Source organism: Carcharodon carcharias, chromosome 5 (genome assembly GCF_017639515.1).
Source record: "Carcharodon carcharias isolate sCarCar2 chromosome 5, sCarCar2.pri, whole genome shotgun sequence".
NCBI lineage: Eukaryota > Metazoa > Chordata > Chondrichthyes > Lamniformes > Lamnidae > Carcharodon > Carcharodon carcharias.
In genome coordinates, this window is record NC_054471.1 from 113,001,641 (window position 1) to 113,028,582 (window position 26,942).

Sequence of the window (26,942 nt, forward strand, 5' to 3'; positions counted from 1 at the left end):
CGACACCCTGGTCCACTCCTCAGTCACTCCCAACACCCCCTCTCCTTTCGATGCAAGCGCAGGAGATGCAACACTTGCTCTCTTACCTTCTCTTTTCTCACTGTCCAACGCCCCTAATGCTCCTTCCACATGTAACAGTGATTCATTTGTATTTCTTTCGATTTAATATACTGTATTCACTGCTCACTATTGTGGTCTCCTCCACATTGGGGAGAACAAATGCAGATCGGGTGACCACTTTGCAGAACAACTCTTTTCAATCCACAAGCTTGACCCCGAGCTTCCGGTTGCCTGCTCTTTTAATTCTCCATCTTGCTCCCACTATGACCTGTGTGCCTGGCTTCCTATAATGTTCTAATGAAGCTCAATGAAAGCTTGGGAAACAGCACTTCATCTTTCAACTGGGCACTTTACAACCTCCCTGACAACACTGAGTTCAACAATTTTAGATCAAAGCTTCTGTCGCACGTTGCTTCCATTTCCTTTGATGGCTTTGATTTTGCTCTCGTTACTCTTTTTTGCCTTTTTGCTTTTGGATGGCAGCTGTTAATGACTCTGCCATTCATACCTCCTCTGGGCAGATCTTTTGCTTCTTTACTCATCCCATTATCACTCCCTTTGACCTTGCACCAAATACTATAATAAAGGCTGTAATAGATATTTAGACCTTTATTCTTTTTAATCTCAACATGGCTCCTGAGGTCTGCCCATGGTGGATACTGGGTAAGTTGGCAAGGAGAGTGTCAGGGCAAAGGGTGGTGGATTGGCATGGGGCTACAAGGGGCCAATGGAGTGGGTTGAGGGTATTGGTTAGCATGCAGCGTATACAGGGCCATTGAGGGTAGTTAGGGAGCATGGGTTGGTGCAAATTAATTTATTCTCTCCTACCTTCCACCCTATCACATTTCCTTTTCTCACCCTTTCCCCTTTTACTTCCTTCATAACCATTATATTTCTAACTTTTTCCAGTTCTGTTGAAACAATGCTGACCTGAAAAGTTAACTCTATTTCTCTCTCCACAGATGCTGCCAGACCTGATGCGTATATCCAGCATTTTCTGTTTTTGTTTAATTTCATGCCCTTCTGCTCTCTCTCCTTCCCCTCCTCCCCAATGGGGAGGTGGTGGCATTGTGGTACTGTCACTGGACTAGTATTCCAGAGACCCAGGGTAATGCTCTGAGGACCCGGGTTTGAATCCCACCATGGCAGATGGTGAAATCTGAATTTGAAATCCGGAATTAAAAGTCTGATGATGACCTCAAAAGCCGATTGTTGTAGAAACCCATCTGGTTCACTAATGCCCTTTAGGGACTGGCCTACATGTGACTCCAGACCCATAGCAATGTGGTTGACTCTTAAATGTCCTCTGAATATGGGCAATAAATACTGGCCTAGCCAATGATGCCCACACTCGCAAATGAATAAAAAATGAGGGTTTTCCTTGTTTTCATCATCCATCTCACCAGCCTCTGTATTCATCATCCTCCACCAACATCCAGAGTATTTTGCTTTTGTGCTATGAAATCTGCGCAGTAAAATTGGTCCAACTGTTTTGCCTCTCTTCTTACAACTTAAGAACCTAGCCCAAGTTTTCATGGAGTCTCCGCAGACTTCAAAAAAATGCCAGTGTGAATCAGATGGTTAAGTCCCATTTCTGACAGGTTCTATTTTCACTGGTAAGTGAAAGGGGCAGGGCGTGACTCATATGAGGGAATCCAGAATTCAGCAGGGACATTTGAACTCAGTGCTGAGTTCAAACAGACCCACTTTTTACTGCAGCAAGAGCATTAACATGGAGTGTGGGAGTTACAAATATATGCAGTAGACATAAATGCTCTTGAAGGGTAGATAAGGCCTGTTGAACTGTCAAGCTGTGAAGTTATTTAAATTCCCAGCCCTTTAAAAATGGCTACCACAGTGAGAGTTGATAAAAAAAATCTGTTCTAGGAATTAAAATAGGTGTTTACTGACATTACCCCAAGGGGTATTATTCCATTATTGATACCTTTCTGTTTTCTACAACCTATTATCATCACAGTAGGGGACCCTAAGTTCCCAGTTTAATTGACAGCTGAAAGAGGTTATTAAATGATTAGCTGTCTTTGATGTGGGTATAGGAATATAAGTCTGTTTCTTTTTATAGAGGATTAAGTACTTGAAGGATTTAAAATGCTTTGAATGGACATTCATGCATGTGAATTTTTTACTATAGTAAAGGCTGTAATAGATATTTAGACCTTTAGTTTATTTACTCAACATGGCTCCTCAGGTCTGCCCATGGTGGATACTGGGTAAGTTGGCATGGAGAGTGTCAGGGCAAAAGTTGGTGGATTGGCATGGGGCTACAAGGGGCCAATGGAGTGGGTTGAGGGTATGGGTTAGCATGCAGGGTATACAGGGCCATTGAGGTGGGTATGGGGCATGGGTTGACATTGCTTGACATGGATGGGGCATGGGGAGTGGGTGGAAGGCGAGGGGATGGGAGAGGTGAGGATTAGAGGGCCAAAGATTTAACAAAATAACTGGGACAAAGATCCAGAGAACCTAGGTGAGGATTTTAAACAACCCACCGTGGCACTTAGCAGCTCCTAGTGTGTCCCGTTTGCAACAGGGGATGGCAAGCCCGACTCTATCCTGCACCCACCTCCTGGAGTGAAGGTCCCGCCATTCAGGTGAGAGTTTCTTGACTTTAAAAATTTCTCTACTCCCGTTATCTGACTCGGGAGTGAGGATCCAGGCCTCTGTTGCTATGCAGTGGCCTAACTACTGGAGTATTTTGCTTTGTGCTGTGAAATTAATCTCTGTGCAGTAAAATTGGTCCAACTCATTAGGGTACTTGTTACTAGTTGACAACTGAATTCAGAATCCAATCTCGTTCAATACTACTGATGAAATTATAGGCATTCCATTTAGACGCTTTTATATGCATAACACATAGAATACAGCATCTGATGTAAGAAAACTGAACTTAGCTAAATAACTTTAAGCAGACTATTTTATGCTTAGCATAATGACCATCATATTCCACAGAAAGTAAATTTCCAAAAGTAATAGAAAATCCTGTATGATCCTCAATCCTATATAAAGAATCCGATTAGATTCTCTACTGAAGAACAAATTACAGCAGGTGGTATGCACATTAGAGTTGAATATGCCCCATATATAGCAGATGTGTTAATGTGAGTTGTCTCCACTACACGTTGAACAGTAAAACCAAAAAGCAAAGTAACTAAACTATTCTTAAAGACAGGATTTTTTACTAATCAACTGCCTCTCCTAATTGTTATCATTTGCAACCAGAATTTCATCACTAAGACAAATGCACTTTAACAAGGTGCAAACAGCTGATTTGAAACTGCTTGAAGACTGGATTTTGGCTGGGATCAACACAGCCTTTTAAATGGATAAATGCAGGTTAAGTACTTACTGAATTCCCAAATTCCAATCAACAACCCTCTGTCAAAAGAAATTTTAATCTTTTCTCACTACATGGCAATTTAATTGGTGACCTCTTATCGCCAATTCCCAACCAGAGGAAACAGTCTTTCACTCAGTCCACCTAAACCCTTCAATATTTTTAAATGTTTCATTAAATCGCCACTTAGCCTTTGCCCCATTGAAAACAGTCTTAATATCCCAAGTCCCTTGTCATAACTGTAGCTTTCTACCCTTGATATCGTTCTGGTGGAATTGTTACAACCAGATGAGGAGAGGTGAAATGACCCTCCCATTCTCCCACTCCTCATTTGACCATAACAGGCCTTCATTTTTAAGAATTGAAAAAGGATGTGCTTTGCCAATTCTGTTAAATGTCCCACTATGCATGTAACGAGGTTGGAACATAGGATCAGGAGAAAGCCATTCAGCCCGTTGAAACTGCTCTGCCATTCAATACAATCATGACTGATCAAACACTTCAATGCTTTTTACCCACACTATCCCCATAACCCTTTATGTTATTGTTAATCAGAAATCTATCAATCTCCACCTTAAACATACTTAATGACTGAGCTTCCATGGCCCTCTGTGGTAAAGAATTTCAAAGATTCACAACTCTCTGAGTAAAGGTTTTCCTCCTCGTCTCGGTCCTACATGGCTTCTGCACTATTTTTAAATTGTGCCTTCTGGTTCTAGACTCCACAACCAAGGGAAGCATCTTACCTGCATCTACCCTGCCTATTCCTTTAAGTATTTTCTTATTTATTCATGGGATGTGGACTTCGCTGGCTGGGCCAGCAATTTTATTGCCCATCCCTAGTTGCCCTTGAGAGGTGAACTGCCTTCTTGAGCCGCTGCAGTCCATGTGGTGTAGGTACATCCACAGTGATGTTGGGAGTTCCAGGGTTTTGACCCAGTGACAGTGAAGGAATGGCGATATGTTTCCAAGCCAGGACATTGAGTGACTTGCAGGAGAATTTCCACTTGGTGGTGTTCCCATCTATCTGCTGCCCTTGTCCTTCTCAATGGTAGTGGTCGTGAGTTTGGAAGGTGCTATCGAAGGAGCCTTGCTGAATTCCTGCAGTGCATGTTGTAGATGGTACACACTGCTGCTACTGTGCGTCAGTGGTGGAAGAAGAGAATGTTTGTGGATGTGGTATCAATCAAGCAGGCTGCTTTGTCCTGGATGGTGTCAAACTTCTTGAGCATTGTGGAAGCTGCATTCTTCCAGGCAAGTGGAGAGTATTCCATCAAATTCCTGACTTGTGCCTTGTAGATGGTGGACAGGTTTTGGGGAATCAGGAGGTGAGTTACTCAGAATCACACAGTGCAGAAGAGGCCTTTTGGCCTATCGAGTCTGCACCGACACGAGAAACACCTACCTAATCCCATTTGCCTGCGCTTGGCTAGATCCTGCCTTATTTTACTAAAATCCACTCTCCCCAAATCCAAAACATTTTTTTGCAACTTGTCCATTTATTTGTCCATAACAAGCTTAAATTGTACCATGTTGTGGTCGCTATCAATAAAATGCTCCCCCACCACAACCTCAGCCACCTATCTGGCTTCATTCCCCAGAATTAGGTCCAGCACTGCGCCGTCCCTTGTTGGACCCGCTACGAACTGACCTAAAAAATTCTTCTGTACACATTTCAAGAAATCCGCTCCATCCAAGCCCTTAACACCATGTCTATCCCAATTAATGTTGGGAAAGTTGAAATCACCTAATATAATTACCCTATTGTTACTGTTTTTACACACCTCCGAAAATTGTGCACAAATTTACACCTCAATTTCCCGTTGACTATCTGGGGTTCTATAATAAACAGCTAACAATGTGGCTGCCCTTTTTTATCCCTACCCACAAAGCTTCATTCAATGCTCCCTCCAAGATATCATCTCTCTTTACTGCAGTAACTGACTCCTTAACTAATAATGCAATGCCTCCTCCTCTCTTATCCCCTCCCTTGTCTCACCTGAAGATTCTATATCCTGGAATGTTGAGCTGCCAATCCTGCCCCTCCCTCAACTATGTCTCAGTGATGGCTACGATAACACAATTCCACATATCAATTCTCACCCTTAACTCATCCGTTTTACTTGTCGCATGATTCCTAGCCTCTGACCTGCTTTTATAGCCACAGTATTTATATGGCTAGTCCAGTTCAGTTTCTGGTCAATGGTAACTCCCAGGATATTGATATTGGGGAATTTAGTGATTGTAATGCCTTTGAACATCAAAGGGGTGATGGTTGGATTCTGTCTTGTTGGAAATGGTCATTGCCTGGCACTTGTGTGGTGCCAATGTTACTTGCCACGTCAGCCTAAGACTGGATATTGTCCAACTCTTGCTGCATTTGGGCATGGACTGATTCAGTATCTGAGGAGTCACAAATGGTGCTGAACATTGTGCAATCATCAGCAAATATCCCCACTTCTGACATTATTAAAGAAGGAAGGTCATTGATGAAGCAGCTGAAGATGGTTGGGCTCAGGACACTACCCTGAGGAACTCCTGCAGTGATGTCTTGGAACTGAAATGACTGACCACCAACAACCACGACCATCTTCCTTTGTGCTAGGTATGACTCCAAACAGCAGAGAGTTTCCCCGATTCCCATTGACTTCAGTTTTGCTGGGGCTCCTTGATGCCACACTCTGACCTCTGACAAACGCGGCCTTGATGTCAAGGGCAGTTACTCTCATCTCAACTCGGGAGTTCAGCTCTTTTGTCCATGTTTGAACCAAGGCTGTAATGAGGTCAGGAGCTGAGTGGCCCTGGCGGAACCCAACCTGGATGTCAGTAAGCAGGTCTACTCAACATACTGCTCTAGAAAAACATCCCTAACACACTCCAGAAGTTTGTCTTCCACAGCATTAGTGCTCAATTGGTTTACCCAGTTATATGCAGATTGAAGTCACCCATTACTGTTGTGCCCATGCTACATGCTTCTCTCATCTCCTGATTAATACCATGCCCTGCATTACCACTACAGTTTGGTGGCCGATAAACAACTCCAACCAATGTCTGCTGCCTTTATTGTTTCTTAGCTCCACCCAAACAGATTCCACACATTGTTCTTCCGACCTGAGGTCCTCCCTTACTAATGCACTGATCCAATCCCTTATTATCAGCGCAACTCCACCTCCTTTCCTTTCTTGTTTGTCCTTCCTAAACGTCGAATATCCTTGAATGTTCAGTTCCCAGTCTTGGTCACCATGCAGCCTTGTTTCTGTAATGGCAATTATATTATACACGTTTACCGTTATTTGTGCCTTTAGATCATCTACCTTATTGCGAATGCTGCGCACATTCAGGTAGAGTGCCCTTAACTTTGTCTTTTTGACATCATTCCACATTCGAAGCATACTCAATGCTATGCTTTGTTTCTCCTGCCTTCTGGTCTCACTGCTACTTCCTGTTACTAACTTTACTTTCTTCCAACTTGGGCCACCCCTCAGGTTCCCACCCCCCTTGGCAAGCTAGTTTAAACCAACCTCAACAGCACTAGCAAATCTCCCTGTGAGTACATTCATCCCAGTCCTGTTGAGATGTAACCCATCCAGCTTGTACAGGCTCCACTTGCCCCAGAATTGGTCCCAATGCTTCAGAAATCTGATGCCTTCTCTCCTACACCAATTCTCCAGTCATGTATTTAATCGATCTATCCTCCTATTCCTATGCTCACTAGCATGTGGCACAAGGAGTAATCCTGAGATTACTGTTCTTGAGGTCCTGCTTTTTAATTTCCTTCCAAACTCCCTGAAATCTGCTTTCAGGACCTTATCCCTCTTCCTACCTATGTCATTGGTACCAATGTGGACCATGACTTCTGGCTGACTTTCTCCCCCTCCCGCCGAAGGATGTCCTGCAGCTGCTCCATGTCATCCTTGACCCTGGCACCAGGGAGGCAGCTCACCATCCTGGAGTCACGTTTACTGCCACAGAAACACCTGTCTGATCCTCTAACTATGGAATTCCTTATCACTATTGCCTTTCCATTCTTCTTCCTCCCGCCCTGTACAGCTGAGCTGCCAGTGGTGCCAGAGGCTTGGCTCTGGCTGCAATCCCCTGAGGAACCATCACCCTCATCAGCATCCAAATTAGAAAACCGATTAGCAAGCAGGATAGGCTCAGGAGACTCCTGCAATACCTGCCTGGTTCTCTTAGACTGCGTGGTGGTCACCCATTCCCTCTCTGACCTGCGGTGCGACCACCTCCATAAACGTGCTATCCAGGTAGTCCTCTGCCTCGTGGATGCACAACAGTGACTCCAGCCACCGCTCAAGCTCCAAACCCCAGAGCTCAAACTTGTGCAGCTGGTTCCTAGGTGCGTCCAAGACTTCACACGTACCTCAGGATGTGCGCTCCACCTGGCTGAGCTGACCTGCTATCCTGTAATTCTAAAAACTATTTATTATACTTAGAATAAGTAGAATGTGTAGAATAAATTACTAGTAACTCAACTAGGCTTACACTAAATTTATCTTACTTTGGTTTATTTTAATTCACTTTGACTTGGTTTAACTTTACTTCCGTATTGCTAGTGCTCCTTACTGAAAACCAAGTAGCTACTTCTTTATAAATGATACATTTTTCTAGTTTTAAGCTATTAAAACACGCCCCCAACAGCAGCTTCTCACCAACCAATGAACTTGCAGTTTCCTGTGGTGTCACTCCTGAATTTTTTCATACTCAGCCTGCTGCCCGAGTCGAGGTGTCCCTCACAGGTCTGGCTGTCTCTCCTCCCAGAAGGTGAGTCAGCTGGAGAGAGTTACTTAGACAGGTTTTTTTTTTGGTTAAACAAAGAACAAGGTAAGTTTATTTAAACTATTCCCAAGCTAAAAAAATGAGAAAAACGCAACACCATTCATAAGGTCACACACATTCGTCTGGGCCCACACACACACACAAGTCCAGATGGCAGAGTAAGTGGCTAGGATTATAAGGATTTTAAAGTTCATGAAAGAAAAAATGGAGTATACAGTTAGCTGTTCCTTGATTGGTCTTGATGCAGTGATTCAACATTGCAGCTGCTTAGCTTAGCTGTGCTCCTGAATGCAGTCATATGGAGCAAATTTTCATGTTTTAAAATATCTCGGTTCACAGTCGGTTTCTTCTTAGGGTGGTCACTTTGTAAACTGGGTGCAGTGCTTCCAGAGAGAGAAAGAGAAGGCACATGGCTCCAACAACCTGATTCAGTGCAGTGTTCTCCTTTTCACTTCTTCCTCTCTCCTGCCTGACAGGTGTTCCCTTAAAATACCTTGCTGGTAATATATTTCAGAGGGGCATCATTAGTTCATGTTTGCTGCAGTCGTTGTTTCAGAACAGGTAACTGAATTATGATGTCTCATCTCAGAAACATTTGCAAAGTCTCAATATGGTGAGAATAGTCAGGAAATTGAGTCTTTCACACTCCCCGGCGGGTTCATTGTCTTCATTCCCACTTGGAACTGCTAAATTGTATTTTGTAGCAGCTCAGCCTGTCTGGGCTGTTTTTTTAAAATTCATTTACAGGATGTGGGCTGCGCTGGCTAGGCCAGCATTTATTGCCCATCCCTAGTTGTCCTTGAGAAGGTGATGGTGAGCTGCCTTCTTGAACTGCTGCAGTCCTTGTGGTGTAGGCACACCCACAGTGCTGTTAGGAAGGGAGTTCCAGGATTTTGACCCAGCGAAAGTGATTTCCAAGTCAGGATGGTGAGTGACTTGAAGAGGAACTTCTAGGTGGCGGTGTTCTCTTCTATCTGCTGCCCTTGTCCTTCTAGATGGTAGTGATCGTGGGTTTGAAAGGTGCTGTCGAAGAAGCCTTGGTGAATTCCTGCAGTGCATCTTGTAGATGGTACACACTGCTGCTACTGTGCGTCAGTGGTGGAGGGAGTTTCTTAAATAAAAACATAACTGCCAGTATAGGGTTCCAGTTTAAGATCCAGCCACAGAAAAAATCAGAAATCATATCTTCAAAAACCACATCCTCGTAACAGAATTGACATTGCGTATCCTATTGCATTAATGTGCTCCTCTATAATGAGCACTCCAAATCATCTAGTGTTCTAACTTTGGCTTAACTGATTGTTGTACAAATTCATCATTACTTTTGCACTCTAGGCCCCTATTTATAAAACCCAAAATGCTGTCAGTCTTTTTTATGGCTTTATCTGCCTGCATTAACACTTTCAGGAAATTATGCATTTAAAACCCGAGGACACTCTGTTCATCCACATTCGTCAGCAACATTATTTTGATTTTTTAAAATTCATTCACGGGGTGTGGGCTGCGCTGGCTGGGCCAGCATTTATTGCCCATCCTTAGTTGCCCTTGAGAAGGTGGTGGTGAGCTGCCTTCTTGAACTGCTGCAGTCCTTGTGGTGTAGGTACACCCACAGTGCTGTTAGGAAGGGAGTTCCAGGAATTTGACCCAGCGACGGTGAAGGAACGGTGATATATTTCCAAGTCAGGATAGTGAGTGACTTGGAGGGAAACTTCCAGGTGGTGGGGTTCCCATTTGTCTGCTGCCCATGTCCTTCTAGATGATAGTAGCCTTGGCTTTGGAAGGTGCTTGTGAATTTGCACCTGATAAAAATTGTGGCAACTCAATTCTAAGATTAATTCCACTTCTTTTGCTGGAAATTAAAATGGATAGAGAAACAATTTACCTGACTTACAGCTGCTAAATTATTTTATGAATTAGTTAAGACTCTTTTAAAGGTAATGAATTGTCCAAATTAGTGCAAGATTTTGCATTCTGCAACTACTATATTGGCATGTTCTCACATCTGCTTACAAAAAGTTTGTTAATGTTTAATGTAAATGTACTTCATGATCCCTGTCAATATTCATATTTGAAAATAGGTAAAACAGGCCGTCTTCATCAATCTGACAGAGCTGATGATAGAAATAAATAGTTCAGTAAAGATCTAAACTGGAAAAACATGTTTGATGCAGACCAGTGATTTGAAACCTCACCAGATCACAAATGGAAACTTCTTTTTAAAATGCCATATTGAGTGAGAGTTCTTTTTGCAAATCACCCACTCTGCATGTGTGTACATTTTCAAATATCTGACTATTTTATTTACAAAATTTGGGTAATATCATACGATGTTGACATGCTTGTCCCCAGCAGTCGCTAATTACATTCAACATTGTAACTGATAGTCTGTTATAAAGAGTAATCACCAGTCAGGAACTGGTGATAGATGGAAGATAAACTGTTAGTTTGTTGTTCAATACAACTCATTTGCACCCTTCCATAAACCACTCCGCTCTGGTGTATCCTATACATATATTTTGTTGATCATGATCAGCACCACACAACAATATTTTCTGCTGAGAATGAATCCCAGACTATGACTGTATCAGAGCAGCTGCACTTCAAAGGCAGGAAGGGATAAAGACATTTTGTGGAGTTTTAGTTCAAAACATAGTCACCAGCCATTTCAGGTCCTAGCAAAAACCACTCAGTTTTACAGCTCAATAACTAACCCAGCAAAGTCAATTACTTCTCAGCATTGGCTAGAGAAATGAAACACATATAAAGGAGCAGCAGATTGTTTTGCTCAGAATGTCTGTGCTGTGGTTCAGTGTAATGTTATTTGAAATGCTGCATCTACTGAACCAGATATTCAAAAATAATTATTCTCTCAAGTCACAGTGAAAAGGAGATTGAGAGATCCGTTGCACCATTTGAATCTACAGAATGAGAGTCTGTTTAAATAATAACAATTATTCTGTTTTTGTCTGTGTTAGAATCATGTGCAACTTTGTCATGATTTAATTGCTTTCTTCTGTGTTTGTGACCTTTAACCTAACTCTTACTCATCTATTAACAAAATCTCGAGGTAGTGAGCAAGCTTTCTAATTTACAACCTGTATTGTCCTAGTTCACAAACACTTCCAGTAACCAAGTTATAAATGTCGATATTCATTAATTATGTGAACACAGTATTTAGCCTTGGAATGTGGAGCTGTAGCCAAGTTGGCCTGAAATGAATGGACATCTCGGCAGGAAGTTTTAAAAGCTAGATGCACTGTTAGTTAAGAAAAAGATTCCTTTTATGCTGAGGTTATTTTTGATCAGTCAATGTGCACTAGTTGCTAATGATCCAGAGCTTGTACAGTTATACTGACTGCAAGATGTTAATTCCTTCACTCTTGATTTAATGTACAGAACCTACAAAACTGTTCATTTCAAATTACTGTTAAAGATAATTTTACAAAATTAAATGCTAGTAGGGACCCTCATCCACAAGAGCGCATAAAGAAAATGTAGGTACATAGTCTTAGCATTAATGTTAATGGTCAGATATTGTAGGGGCTTGCACTTAAATTCTCAATAATCACTCCTGGCAGGCACAATTTCATTGTATCAGACCTTGAACTTGTGAAGTCCTCTACATACAAAACAAAGTATTCCAGTGTAAAATTACAAAATTCTGTTCTTTAAGTAAAATACAAACTAAATTTGTAATTACAAACCTGAAATATTTAACTTTCCTGATAACCAAATTTTTGGTACTGATTAAAAAAATTTAAAATTTGATCTTTGATAACATCATGAATCTATAAGTGACATATTGTACCCAATTACCTAATTTATACATAGCTAAGTATTTAATGTGTACACTTGGCCCAGATATAAGATAACGCTTCTACTTTCCAGTCAAAAAAAGAAATGCATTTACTGGGATGGGATAAAATGGAGTAAAAGATCAAAGGCACAGAAAGTGGATGTTAAGTACTGCAACTGCTCACTCCACATGTGACACAGTGACTAGTATCACAACCCATTACCCACTGTATTTACGTTGCAGTGAACAACCTCCTACCCACTGTAATTACATAGAAGTGGCTAGTCTCCCACCCAATTGTAACTAACTGTAATCTCCCACTCCACTTTAATAAACCCTAGAATCATGCCCAATGTTGCAATATATCAACAGCCTCCTTTATGTAGAACCATTAATGTAGAAGAATAACACAAGTTGTTTCACAGAGATGGAATCAGAAATAAATAGGTGTTAACTCAAAGGAGAGGATATTAGGAGGGATGACCAAAAGCTTAACTGCAAAAAGGTTTTAAGGAGGAACTTGAAGGCGGAGGAGGTGGAGGGGTTGACAGAGTGCTGGAGGAGTTTAGATAGGGAATCTGTCCTCCTTTAACCTCCTCAATCACATCAATTTTGCCCTAATATGTAGCATACATGCATGTAATTTTAAAGACTACAGGAGTAGTACCATTTTAGATACAATGTAAAAATGAGAGTAGTAGTGTAATTGGAATTTCATTAATTCCATTCACATTTACCAACGTTTGACTGTACTCACCAAAACTCAGCTGGCGGCTCTCGGAGTACTCTGCATATTGGGATGAATCCATCATTCGAGTTTGGCGCTCAGCTCTCTGGAACACAAAAGTAATTGACTACATTATTTTGAAACTGGATGCTGCAGCCTAAAAGGGTTAAAGAATCTTAACAAATTTGTTTCAAAACAACCGTTAGAGCAAAAATAAAAACAGATGTATTTCTGAAATGACTACATGTAAAGGGGCTTTTGTGTTTTTAAATTTGAGGCAATATTCACATGCTAATATTCTGGATGAACTGAACTGACACTGTATAATGTACACAAAAGATAAAATATGAAAATATTGTCCCTGGCATCCTTTATATTAAATATTATGAAGCAGCATAATTTAAATTGTCATTATACAGATTAAAAACTAACTCAATTAGTACATGCTTTTTAATGTGCTTGACACTTCGTGGGTGAAAATTATTTATGTAAAAATTGACAGAATTTTTGTCAAACTGTACATTCATTACAGGAACGCAAATGCAAAATACTGTAGAGACTGAAGTGCATGTTCAAAGACAAGGTAAAGAAAGGCATGTGGGATACTTTCCTTTATTAGCCAAGGTGTAGAACCTGAGAGCTGAAAGGTTATGCCAGAACTGTATAAAACAGTAGAAAGGCCACAGCTACAGTACATATACAGTTTTGGTCACCACATTACACAAAGAATATGATGGCATTAGAGAAGTGATTGGCTAGGATGTTGCCAGGAATAGAGAATTTTAATTCTAAGAAAAGACTGGACAGGATAGGTTTCTTTCTTTGGACAGAAAAGGCTGAAGGGAGATTCAGTTGAGATGCAAAACATTATGGAACACCTAGATAGAGTGGATAGGAAAGGTCTATTTCCCATAGTAGAAAGGACAATAACCAGGAGATATAAATTTAAAGTAATTAGCAGAAGGATTAGAGGGACGTTGAGGAAAATATGTTTTTACCCGGAGTCTGGAACGCACTGCCTGAAAGGGTAGTAGAGACAAAAACCCTCATCACATTTAAAAAATACTTCAATATGCTTTGAAGTGCCATAACCTCTAGGGCTATGTATCAAGAGCTGGAGAATGGGATTAGACAGGACTGTTCTTTTTCGACTGACACAGACGATGGGCCAATTGGCCTCCTCCTGTGATGTAAAGTTCTATTTTTGGATGTTGGAAATCAGAAATAAAAATAGAAAGTCTGAAAATACCTGGCCGGGCAACCAGCACCTGCAGAGACAGAAACAATTAATGTTTCAGGTCGATGGCCTTTCAACAGAACTGGGAAAGGCCACCAATTTTGAGAAAGGAGGAGAGAAAAGAACGAAAAGGAAGGTCTATTTTAGAGTGGATGGCAGGCCTGATTAAATGACGAAAGGGATGATGATGCAAGGCAAAAGGGAGTGGCAGTGACAAATAAAGCAACAAAAGATGGATCTACAGGAGATGTAGAAGGGAAAAGGAGAATCATTATCAATATCTACTGACTGAAAAATGACAGCAATGTTTATGATCTGCAACTGTTGAACTCAATGTTGAGTCCAGAAGGCTGCAAAGTGCCTAATCGAAAGGTGAAGTGCTGTTCCTTGAGTTAAAATTAAGCTTTATTGGAAACATATAAGAGGAAAAGGACAGAGAGGTCAGAGTGGGAATGCAGTGACATATTAAAATAACAGGCTATCGGAAGCTTGGCATCACACTTGCAGACTGAACAGAAGTGTTCCACAAAGCAGTCACCCAAACTGCCTTTGGTCTCTCCAGTGTAGAGAAGATCTCATGGAGAGCAGCAAATACAGTACAATAAATTGAAGGGCTGGGTATTTTCAGACTTTCTATTTTTATTTCAGGTTTCCAGCCTCGAAAGGTAGAAACTTGACATCACAGAAGGTCGTCATTTGGCTGATCATGTCTGTGTCAGCCGACAAAGCACAGTCCAGTCGAATCCTACTTTCCAGCTCTTGGTACAAGCAAATCACTGTTTCACCTGGAAAATGTGAGGTTGGAGTCTTGAACAGTGAGAAGTTCCTTTTATTAGGAAAAGGATGTAAGACAATTTTTTTTTTGTTGTTGAGAAATTCAGGTGAAGGACCAAAACCTATTGAGCTGGACAGTACCAAGAACAAATAAAGTAGGAAAAAAGGTGAGGTAGTGCTAGTTAAAAGGTAAAAGAGCAGCTGTTGCACCTCTTGCACTCTCATGGGAAGATGCTGTAGGAGGCAGAAGTCGTTAAGGCTGACTGAGCAGTGGACCAGGATCTCATGGAGGAAACTGTCTCATGTGATGGCATAATGCTGAAGGTGACAGAGGATGATCCGTTGAATATGGAGGATGATGGGATGGGGGCATGGCCCGGCAGAGGTAGGAGGAGATGTCAGGGGTGGCAATCAGCTTCTGCATGGTAGTGGTCTGATTCACTAAACAACAACGGCACCAACATTGTCAGCAAATTTAATTACAATGTTCTCTCAGGTGAGTGCTGTAAGATCAGAGGCAGGTAAGTTAGCATGAATGAGCACAATAGAAAAACTGAAATGGCCAATGTTGCACCAGCAGTTCTCAATGAAAAGATCTAGAGAGGGTAAGCAGTCCAAGGAATGTGTCCAGGTAGAATAAATTCTGAACACGGGAGAAAGGGGCACTGTGCATCGGAAGGACTGCTAGCAGGGGGCAAAGGTGATTGAAAAAGAGTTCAGCATTGTGCTAAGCTTGAAAATCACTGAGATAGGGATATTAGGGGATGAAGCTAAGGTCTTTGCTGAGGACTGATTGTTCAGGATCGAAGAGGAGAGGAATCCAGTGCACTCAAGCAGTTGACTTCCTCCAAGGGATCATTAAATGTTTGTTATGATATGACAAGTGATAATTGCCAGGCTGACCAAATCCCAAAGGAAAACTTGGCCAAGCTATCACAATGATTTGCAATTTATATTTTTATTACGAGAAGGTACGTGCACTGAAGTCAGAAGTAGAGAGTCCACTACCACTTTTTGAGGCTTAAAATATTAAATTAAAACATTTACTCACAAAAGAAAAGAAAACTTAAACATGCAAGATTACAGTTATAGTTAAATTTAGTCTTATAACATTTCCCAGAAGATTTCTACCTAGCTAGACTCCCAAATAAACATTCTTTTCCAGGCAATAGTCCAAATAGGTTCTTAATCTATAAAACATCCAGTAATATTAACCACAAGGCACCCACTATTGCTATAAGGGAGGTATTTCACAATTTCTCTCTTCCTCTCACTCGACAACGGAATTCCAAGGTCTTTAGCACAACTTGCTTTCTGGGATAAGTAAGCACTTCTCCAGGGTGGTTAGAAACTGATACTTCACAACAAACTCTTCACGATCTCACATGGCCATTCACATGCAGCTTTCAATCTTCCTTTAAATATATCTTCCCCCTTTTATTCTTTAGATCCATTATTTTAAACTTTCTTTGAAACTCAAACTCTCCCAAATATAAGATCTTTTATGTTTCCATCTTGTCTTTGCTTTTGGGTCAATAAAACATGATACTTGTTTATCTATGAACTCCTGCAAGATGCAACCATTTTCCTTATCACCCTCTAATTGCCTCTTTGAAATACAAACAATCTCTCAACTTATCAACAAATGCAAATGTTAGCTCGTCTATTTCCATTTCAAAATGCCTGCTTTTACACCGAATCCCTTTGGTGAAGTAAAACTTGCAGTCTGACTGGCTTCAGTTTAATTAAATTAGTCACACATATAGCCCCCGCAAGCCTGCTTCAGTGTCCTAATATTAGAAAAAAATATTATCTTTACATGTTATGCTGGTAAAGGTATCAGCTTCACCCCTTGTACCCATTAAGTAATACAGATTTTATAATGCAGATTTTCCATCAAGTGTCATAAATGACAGCAAGCAGGGGCATAGCTAGGTGAACATAATTGCAAATATTGGTTTTGCGCAAGGCTAAGGTGCCAATTTGAAAGATCCCCATCCAAAGCTGGTTTCAAAAAGTGTGAATGGATGACTTTGCATGATAATATTCCTGTCCATTTTTTGGGGTGGGGATTTAATGCCTCAGATTTTATGTCCTAACCAATGCACAGGGCTGTCACCACATATTCACTTTTGAGACGATTTTCAGATGGGAAAGTCATGCATATAGACCACTTCCTTGCAAGCCATATGGACAATTACAAAATAAATGTGGAAAAACTAAGCAGGTCTGGCAGCGTCTGCGGACAGTAGCATAGTTAACGTTTCAAGTCCGAATGACCCTAAAACAGAATTAATTAAAAATAGAAGAGAGGTGAAATATAAGCTGGTTTAAGGGCGGGGGGGGGGGGAACAAGAAGCGCTGGATATAGGGCCAGTGATAGGTGGAGATAAGCAAAAGATGTCACAGACAAAATGACAAAGAGGTGTTGAAGGTGGTGATATTATCAAAAGGAATGTGCTAATTAAGGGTAGAAAGCAGGATGAGCAAGGCACAGATAGCCATAGTGGGGGTGGGGTGGGGGAAAGGAATCGAAATAGGCTAAAAAGTAGAGATAAAACAATGGATGGAAATACACTTAAAAATAATGGAAGTAGGTAGGAAAAGAAAAATCTATATAAATTATTGGAAAAAACAAAAAGGAGGGGGAAAATCGGAAAGGGGTGGGGATGGAGGAGAGAGTTCATGATCTAAAATTGTTGAACTCAATATTCAGTCTAGAAGGCTGTATAGTGCCTAGTCAGAAGATGAGGTGCTGTTCCTTCAGTTTGCGTTGAGCTTCACTGGAACAATGCAGCAAGCCAAGGAGGAACATGTGGGCATGAGAGCAGGGTGGAGTGTTGAAATAGCAAGCAACAGGGAGGTCTGAGTAATGCTTGCGGACAGATCGAAGGTGTCCTGGAAAGCGGTTACCCAGTCTGAGTTTGGTCTCTCCAATGTAGAGGAAACCGCATTGGGAGCAACGAATGCAGTAGACTAAATTGAGGGAAGTGCAAGTGAAATGCTGCTTCACTTGAAAGGAGTGTTTGGGTCCTTGGATGGTGAGGAGAGGTGAAGTAAAGGGGCAGGTGTTGCACATTCTGCGGTTGCATGGGAAGGTTCCGTGAGAGGGAGTTGAGGTGTAGGGGGTGATGGAGGTGTGGATCAGGGTGTCCCGGAGGGAACGATCCCTGCGGAATGCCGCTGAGGGGGTGAAGGGAAGATGTGTTTGGTGGTGGCATCATGCTGGAGTTGGTGGAAATGGCGGAGGATGATCCTTTGAATGCGGAGGGTGGTGGGGTGATAAGTGAGGACAAGGGGGACCCTATCATGTTTCTGGGAGGGAGAGGAAGGTGTGAGGGCGGATGCGTGGGAGATGGGCTGGACACGGTTGAGGGCCCTGTCAACCACCGTGGGTGGAAAACCTCGCTTAAGGAGGAAGGAGGACATGTCTGAGGAACTGTTTTGGAAAGTGGCATCATCAGAACAGATGCAACGGAGGCGAAGGAACTGAGAGAATGGGATGGAGTCCTTACAGGAAGCGGGGTGTGAAGAGCTGTAGTCGAGGTAGCTGTGGGAGTCGGTGGGCTTGTAATGGATATTGGTGGACAGCCTATCACCAGAAATTGAGACAGAGAGGTCAAGGAAGGAAAGGGAAGTATCAGAGATGAAACATGTGAGAATGATGGACAGGTGGAAATTGGAAGCAAAATTAATAAATTTTTCCAGGTCCAGATGAGAGCATGAAGCAGCACCGAAGTAATCATTGATGCACCGGAGAAAAAGTTGTGGGAGGGGCTGGAGTAGGACTGGAACAAGCAATGTTCCACATACCTCATAAAGAGATAGGCATAGCTGGGGCCCATGCGGGTACCCATTTACTTGGAGGAAGTGAGAGGAGTTTAAGGAGAAATTGCTCAGTGTGAGAACAAGTTCAGCCAGACCGAGGAGATCAGTGGTAGATGGGGATTGTTCGGGCCTCTGTTCGAGGAAGAAGTGGAGAGCCATCAGACGATAATGGAGAGCCATTATTTTTAAGTATATTTCCATCCATTGTTTTACCTCTACTTTTTAGCCTATTTCGATCCCTTCCCCCCACCCCACCCCCACTATGGCTATCTGTGCCTTACTTGCCCTGCTTTCTACCCTTAATTAGCACATTCCTTTTGATAATATCACCACCTTCAACACCTCTTTGTCCTTTTGTCTGTGACATCTTTTGGTTATCGCCACCTATCATTGGCCCTCTATCCAGCTCTTCTTGTCCCACCACCACCACCCCCCCCAAACCAGCTTATACTTCACCTCTCTTCTATTTTTACTTAGTTCTGTCGAAGGGTCATTCGGACTCAAAACGTTAACTGTGCTCCTCTCCGCAGATGCTGCCAGACCTGCTGAGTTTTTCCAGGTATTTTTGTTTTTGTTTTGGATTTCCAGTATCCGCAGTTTTTTGCTTTTAATAAAATAAATGTGATCCAGTTCATGGCCAAGAAACCTGCACATGCACAATCTCTTCTCAAACTAGTTGATCTGGAATGAAAACTAACAGCATTAAGGAAAATATTTATATTCCCTCAGGTGGTACTCACAGAAATGCTGATGCCCATAACTATCCATTGTGAATATCTTTTGTTTGCAGCGATATAACTAGTTCTAGTAAAAAATAACATTACACGCCACAGTGGGAGTCTGGTATCGATACTGACAAATTACTACAGTAAAACAATGAACAGTTGTAGCAGCAAACTTCATGTTTTGTGCAATGTTCAAAGAAGTCATTGATGGATATTGCTGAGAACCTTATAAAATTTGTGTGCATCTGGCAAAATTAAGCATTTATTTAAAACAGGGACAAACAGGATTTTTTAATATTGTCTGATTCCTTTAAATTATGGCTATGCTGTATGACTTACAGATTGAAAGTGCTGTCTTTGCTCATACGATTATGTGTTCTGATAGTTATGCACTGTTGAATAGTTTACATTTTAACCCGATTCTGCTTGGTTCCAGATAAATCTGATAATCCCTGTCTATAACATGGAATGAACTTTTAAATGACTTTTACTAACTGATAAAAATGCCCTCTCTGTCCGTGCAATCTTTAGTGCTTGAATCAAAATGCCATGTTGATTAACCCCACACAAGATTCCTGTTTTAGAATTAAAATTTATATCACTGTGAGATAAAAAGAAGTCTTCTAAAATGAATCACATTGAGTCTCAATGATTAAGTTCCAAGTTTTACAGACATGGCCTCAGATACTCTGCTCGTGAACACATTTGGGAAAGTTTCAAATAGATTGAATACAATTGCTATCAGCCCTTAACAGCAAAATTTTAAAAGGCTGATGGACATGTCTGGATAAAAAGGAGAGGTAAAGCGAAAAGCATAGACATGTTTCAACCATGCTAGTTGATAGTTGATCACCAAGAAATACTGGTGTCATTGAATTATATATAGGTGTTTAAGACTGACACCTGGGATCCAAGTGAAGAGAGCAAGTCACTGCGTATCTCCTTAACGAATCAGATTAAAGGATTGTGAAATTAACAGCACAAAGATTGAGACAGAAATGTAAATTGGAATGGGTGAATTCAATGTCAAATCAGATACAGAAAGAGAAATAGACGGTAGGAAAGAAAAGGTAAAATAAAAATGTTAATTTCCACTTGTGAAAGTTAGTTTTTGGTGCCAGAGGGGTTGACTGGCACTAAGTAGCATTAAACACACTATTTAAAGAATATTTAAACAGAAAAGGATGAGCTCTAACTTTCTGTGCTGAGTTTGTTTCATACCTGCTGCGTACCTACAACAACTTCAAACTGCTTAATGCATCATGATAGTACAGGGAATATTCTTTGTTGTTTATATACTGGTATTGCTCCTTAGCACTGAAGTCTTGTCAGTATGCAAACAACAAAAAGTACTTCCCTTCACACTGTATCCAGTAGCAGTTTATATAGCAACATGGTACTTAGGAGTAGTAGTAGGCCATTCAGCCCTTCAAGCATGCTTTGCCATTCGATAAGATCATCGCTAATTAGATTGTGGTTTCAACTCCACTTTCCTGTCTGTCCCTTTAACGCCGGACTACCTCGTCTCTCAAAAATCTATCTAACTCAGCCTTGAATAAATTCAATGACCCTACCTCCACTGCTCTCTGGGGAAGCGAATTCCACATACTAACAACCTTCTTGAGAGGAAAAAATTCTCCTATCTCCAGCTTAAAAGGGAGTTTTATTTTTAAACTGTGTTCCCTAGTTCTAGTCTTTCTTACAAGAGGAAACATCCTCCTCTTGTATCAAAACCCCTCAGGATCTTGTACGTTTCAATAAGATCACTTCTCATTCTTCTAAGCTCCAATGAGTATTGGCCCATCCTGTTCATCATAAGACAAGCCCTTCATCCCAGGAATGTGCAGAGTGAATCTTCTCCGAACTGTTTTAACACATTTATATCCTTTTCAAATAAGGAGACCAAAACTGTAAACAGAACTCCAGATCTGGTCTCACCAAGCCCCTGTACAGCTGCAGTAAAACTTTCCTACTTTTATATTCCATTTTCTTTGTAATAAATACCAACATTCTATTTGCCTTCCTAATCACTTGCTGTACTTGCAAACTAACTTTTTGTGATTCACATACCAGGACAGACAAGTCCCACTGTACCACCGAGTTCTGCAACCTCTCGCCATTTAAATAGTATACTGCTTTTCTATTCTTCCTCCAAGGTGGACAATGTCATATAAAGGGTTAATAGCTATAAATCTAACAGCTAATATACATCATCAGTGATGTCAGATCATGTGATGTGAGCTCAGTGAGATGTGGTTTTAGAAGAACTCTTGTGTTTATCTGTCTCTGTATACAGTTGTGTATAGTTAATAGTGCTAGAGGTCTTGTTTCCAGCAGTCTGTGTTAAACACACCCAGGGACCAGTTAGGATGATGCTTCAAGGTGGCGGAGGTACACCTATCGAATAGCAGGTCAGCACACTCCTCTATTCCACTGGCAACAGCGCGGATTACATTTTAACAAGACAGCGTGTTGATGAGCACATGGCAATCTATGAAGAGGTTATTAAGGCCTTTGATTCATATTTCAGTCTTCGAAAGAACATTATCACAGACCAGATGAGGTTTAGAAGGCGAACTCAAAAATTCGGAGTATTGACTTTTTCATTCATGACCTGTATCATTTCACTGACAGTTGCAAGTACGGGGCTCTAAAGACTGCATTGTGGTAGGGGTGCTTGAAGCTTTACTTGATTTTCTGCAGTTCAGGGAGGATCTCACATTGGCAGTGCAATTAGCAAGACATGCTGAGCTACGTGGAGGCAGAATCACATTTTAATCCGGGGTGAGAGAGAACCTTTGTGGATTCAGACCACTGGTTCTGTCCAACTTGTGAGCAATAGAGGTACCAGCGCACCCACTAAAAAGCAGACCCAGAACGAAGATGCCCAGTGTTCTCATGGCGGCGTAAAAAAACCCCACTAGCACAAAGATTGTCTCACCATAAATGCAGAGTGCCGCTCCTGCAGGAGGCAGGGCCATTCTAAAGCAGTACGCTACAGCAGAAAGCTTTCAAGTATGGTTAAAAAATTTATGGCGAGGTCAGTCTGGTCAGCCAGTATCCAAGAAATAGAAGGTACTGACGAACATGAAGGGCCTTTCTTGGGCAAGATTTCAAAGTCCAAGGGGAATTTTTGGAGCAAAACACCATGGTCAATGGCTATAAGATGAATTTTAAATTAGACACAAGAGCAGGGGTATCAATTCTTTCTGGCTGAACCCCAAGTTTCTCCAGCTTTGGGCATTCGACTCCATTGTCTGGGGGCATCCCACTGAAGGTGCAATAGCAGATGACTGCCACACTTTGTTATAAGGGAAGAGAACTTACTGACACTCTGCACGTTATTTAGAATCAAGATTGTTCCTTATTAAGCAGAGAGGCTTGTGGACATTTGCCTCCTTTATTCACCGGTTGCATTAGAAACCCAAGTCAAAGCAGAAGAGTCCAAGCCAGTCTTCTTGAAAAAGTTCCACATCTGAAGCCGCAGGAAAAAATTCTAGAAATTGCATACCACTTCAAAGGATGACGAATGTAGAGATGACCAGAAAGTCACTGAGCAAAGTGACCAGGATACAAAACCGCCTGACTATTCTAGTGAGGATACCAATGACAAGGGACCTCCACTTTCCTTCCTACCCCCATACCCTCTGGCTCCTTGCCTGGTGCAGGAACTGACTTGCCTGAAGACAACTCAGGAATGGAAGCTCCCAGAAATGCTCAGTGAAACAACTGCAGAAGATAAATCTGACTTAGAAAAACCTGATGTCCAAACTGAAGAAGAAATAACTGCTGAAGTACCACCTACTGATCTCGCACACTGTCACAATGATTTATCATGTACAATATAGGCAATTAATCATTAGTTTCATTGGCTAGTGTAATACCTTGGATTGTTTTTAAAAAGAAACAGGAACAGCTAAAACTGCAAAAGCATTGTTTTAAAATAGCTACAGAAGTCAAATTGGCCAAGTTTCTAGCAGTATCTGAAAGCAGATTACTAGGGCACATGTCTAGGCAGATTGCCTGATGGACTTCACATTTCCATTGTCTGAACTCTCTGACAAAACAAAAGGGGAACAGGCTACTAGACTTCATGACTCCAGAAATTAACCAGAAACATAGAAGGACTAATGAAACTCATTATGCAAGGAGGGTGCTAAGGGCCTCATAGGGTCTCTGTTTCGCTGGCATCTTGATAGCTTTGACAATGGGAGATCGAAACTCCTTCATCAATATGGATTACCCTCCATTGGGACCTCGAGCCAGCTCCGCCATTCAATAAGATTATGGCTGATCTGATCGTGGCCTCACCTCCACTTTCCTTCCTACCCCCATACCCTCTGGCTCCTTGCCAATCAATAATCTATCTAGCTCAGCCTTAAAAATATTCAGTGACCCTGCCTCCACCACACTTTGGGGAAGAGAGTTCCACAAGCTCATGACCATCTGAGAGAACAAAATCCTCATTTCTGTCTTCAATGGGAGATGCCCTTGTAGGGGTACATAAAAGTACAGAAAACAATGAGACAACTAGACAGATATGTGGAAGGGTATACAGGCACACGGCAGGCTGGGAGCTTAGTGTACGGGTGACACAAAGGGTTAAAAACATATTTAATTCAAACTTAATTCAGAATCTGCTCAAGACCCAGAGAAGAGACTTGAGCAGTTTGGGTCCACAAAGAGACATAACCAGGACAATATATGTAAAGTAGAGACTCATTTAGCACTATAAAGAGATAATTGTTGCGAATGGGAACCTGTCTGCATTCACAAGGGACAGGGTCAGTGTAATGTGCGCACAGCAGGAGCTTAATTAGCTTTACAAAGGAAGCGTTTATTTCAAACAGAGATTGGTCTAGTCTTCTAATAAGGCATCGATACTGTAATTGTCCAGTTCTGTTCATGGTCATGTGACAGACTGGATACCTGAGTAACAAGCACAATTGTAAAGTGTATAAATTTGTAAAGCAAACTTTGTTGGCTGAACACTCTCTCCTGAGCTGTATCCCCATAAGCATATGGTAGAATAAAGCTTTTGTCTTCTTTGGACCTCTAACTGCCCCCATGATGAGTGTTGCCCAATACACTACCACTCCTTATTTTTAAACCATGTCCCCTAGTTCTATTTTCTCACACTAGGGGAAACATCCTTTCAGCATTCAACCTGTCAATTCCCATCAGGATCTTATACGTTCCAATAAGATCACTTTTCATTCTTCTAAACTCCAATCGATATAGGCCAAACCTGTCCAACCTTCCTCATAAGATAACGCCCTCATCCCAGAAGTCAGCTGAGTGAACATCCTCTGAACTGCTTCTAATACAGTTACATTCTTTCTTAAATAAGGAGACCAAAACTGTGCACAGTACTCTGGATATGGACCAATAACCTATTTAGCTAGAAACTGAGGTGAAATCCAGTTCTACTCCAGTTACTGATTTGGTTGCTGAAGCTTCTAAGGTATCAGGGTCAAGTGAAGGCAATAAACACACTGATGTGAGGGCAGAATGTGTACATATTACACAAACCGCCTACAGTGCCAATAAAAAAAACCATCAACCCTGCTTGAGAATAATTTTCATTTTTCTATTTATCCATCTGATTCATTCATGAATGTGACAGAGGATGTGCACATCACTTCATCCCAAAATGGGAATCACTCAAAGTGCTTATGCAACAGGTACTTTCTCCAGACTATGGACTTACTGCTTTGGAAGATTGCAGACCTATGACAGCTGGACAAACATCAGGGGAAGCTGACAAAGTCCTATTCCTTTGCGATGGAGCAACTAGTACCATGACATTAAAAGGGAGCTCCACAAAGAAAAGGAAGAAGAGGAGAACGTCTATTCAATGACTTTCCACAGCAAACCAGAAGCCTACTGATTTAACTAATTTCAGGAAGAATACAGAGAGCATACATCCTACACATCCTCCTAGACAGACGAGAACACAGCTGGAGATTAATCCACTGCCGAACAGACAGTGTGGGGAAGCAGGATGCATAAATATTTATTGAGTAGAATGAAAGACTTGGGGGGGATTATGTGGTATAAAGAGTTATCAGCTATTATGCTAAGATCTAATAGATGTAAGTGTAATGAAAGCTCAGAAAGAAATGGTTCTGGAGGCGGTTTCATGCTTATCTGTCCCGACATATTAGGCTTGTCCAATTTGCGGCCCACGAGCATTCTGAACTCGACCCTCCAACCTTGTTGGACATTCAAAGCTGACTCACGTTTGAAAAATGCTGTAAATCTGCTCGTCCAATAACAGGCTGGTTTCTCCCGGCATTTGCTGCTGAAAGGCTCAATAGTGAGCCTGTCAATGGCAAATGGAGGGAGAAACCAGCTTGTTATTGGACGAGCAGAAAACAGTGGGAAGGTAAGTTCCAGGTCCCAAGGCAAAAGCGGCAGGGAAGAGCGGGTTTCAGAGTGAGGGTGAGAGATGAGTGGACCTCGGAGCGAAGAGGAGGGAGTGAGTGGGCCACGGATCGAGTGTGAGGTGGTGAATGGGCCTCAAGAGTGAAGAGGAGGGGGGTAAGTGGGCCTCAGAGTGAGGGGGTGGGGGTGAGCGGGCCTCAGAGTGAAGGGGAGAGGGTGAGTGGGCCTTGAAAAGGGGGAGGGGGTGAGCGGGCCTTGGAGCAAAGGGTAGGGGGGTGAGCAGACCTCGGAATGAGGGGGAGGGGGAGAGCGGGCACCGGAACGAAGGGGTGAGTGTGTCTTGGAGAGACAGGGAGAGATGCCTTGGAACAAGAGGGAGAGCAACAGAGAGAGAATGGAAGAGTGGATGTGAGAGTGAGAGAGTGTGCACGGGTGAGAGAGTCTGTGTGTGTGTGTGTGTGTGCGCGTGCGTGTGTGTGTGAGACAGAGAGTGTGAGAGAGAGAGAGCATATGTGTATTTGTGTGTACGAGTGAGAGTGTGAGAGAGCACGAGCGCACGCGCATGTGTGTGCGCGTGTGTGTGAGAGAGATTGTGTGCGAGAGAGTGTGTGTGTGTGTGAGAGAGAGAGTTTGTGTGTGTGTGTGTGTGTGTTTGTGTGAGAAAGAGTGTGTGGGGGTGTGTATGTGAGAGAGAGCGTATATATATAAGTCTGAGAGAGTGCTTGTGTGTGTGTGAGAGAGAGAGTGTGTGTGTGTGAGAAAGGGGGGTGTATGTGTGTCTATGTGAGTGCGTGTGTGAGAGAGAGAGACAGAGAGAGTATGTGTGTGTGTGAGGGCATGTGTGAGTGAGTGTGTGTGCGTGAGAGAGAGTGTCTGTGTGAGAGAGTGTGTGTGTTTCTGAGAGAGAGTGTATGTCTGTGAGAAAGAGAGAGTGAGAGAGAGAGAGCATGTGTGTGAGAGAGACAGTGTATGTGTGAGAGTGTGTGTGTGTGTGAGAGGGAGAGAGTGTGAGTGAGAGAGAGAGAAAGAGACAGAGTGTGCGTGTGTGGTACGTGTGAGAGGGAGGGAGAGGGTGCATGTGTGTGTCTGCGCGCGCGTGCGTATGTGTGTGAGTGAGTGAGTGAGACAGAGAGAGAGAGAGAGAGAGAGAGTGTACAAACGAGAGGGTGTGTCTGTGCGAACAAGTGTGTGTGTGTGTGTGTGTGTGTGTGTGTGTGTGTATAAGAGAACCAGAGAGGGATTGTGTGAGTGAGTGTGTG

The 26,942-nt window shown here is 42.1% G+C and overlaps 1 protein-coding gene across 5 annotated transcripts in view; it reads right to left on the reverse strand.

Moving 5' to 3' along the window:
- supt3h (SPT3 homolog, SAGA and STAGA complex component) overlaps positions 1 to 26,942 on the reverse strand; it is a 526,661-nt gene that overhangs the window by 131,782 nt on the left and 367,937 nt on the right. For all 5 annotated transcript variants that reach the window (XR_005943141.1, XM_041188853.1, XM_041188854.1 and 2 more), the window contains one exon: positions 12,763 to 12,838. Coding sequence is in view for 4 of the 5 variants with exons in the window: in XM_041188853.1 (XP_041044787.1) it covers positions 12,763 to 12,838 (76 nt within the window). In the remaining variant the exon portion in view is untranslated. The remainder of the gene's footprint in view (positions 1 to 12,762; positions 12,839 to 26,942) is intronic.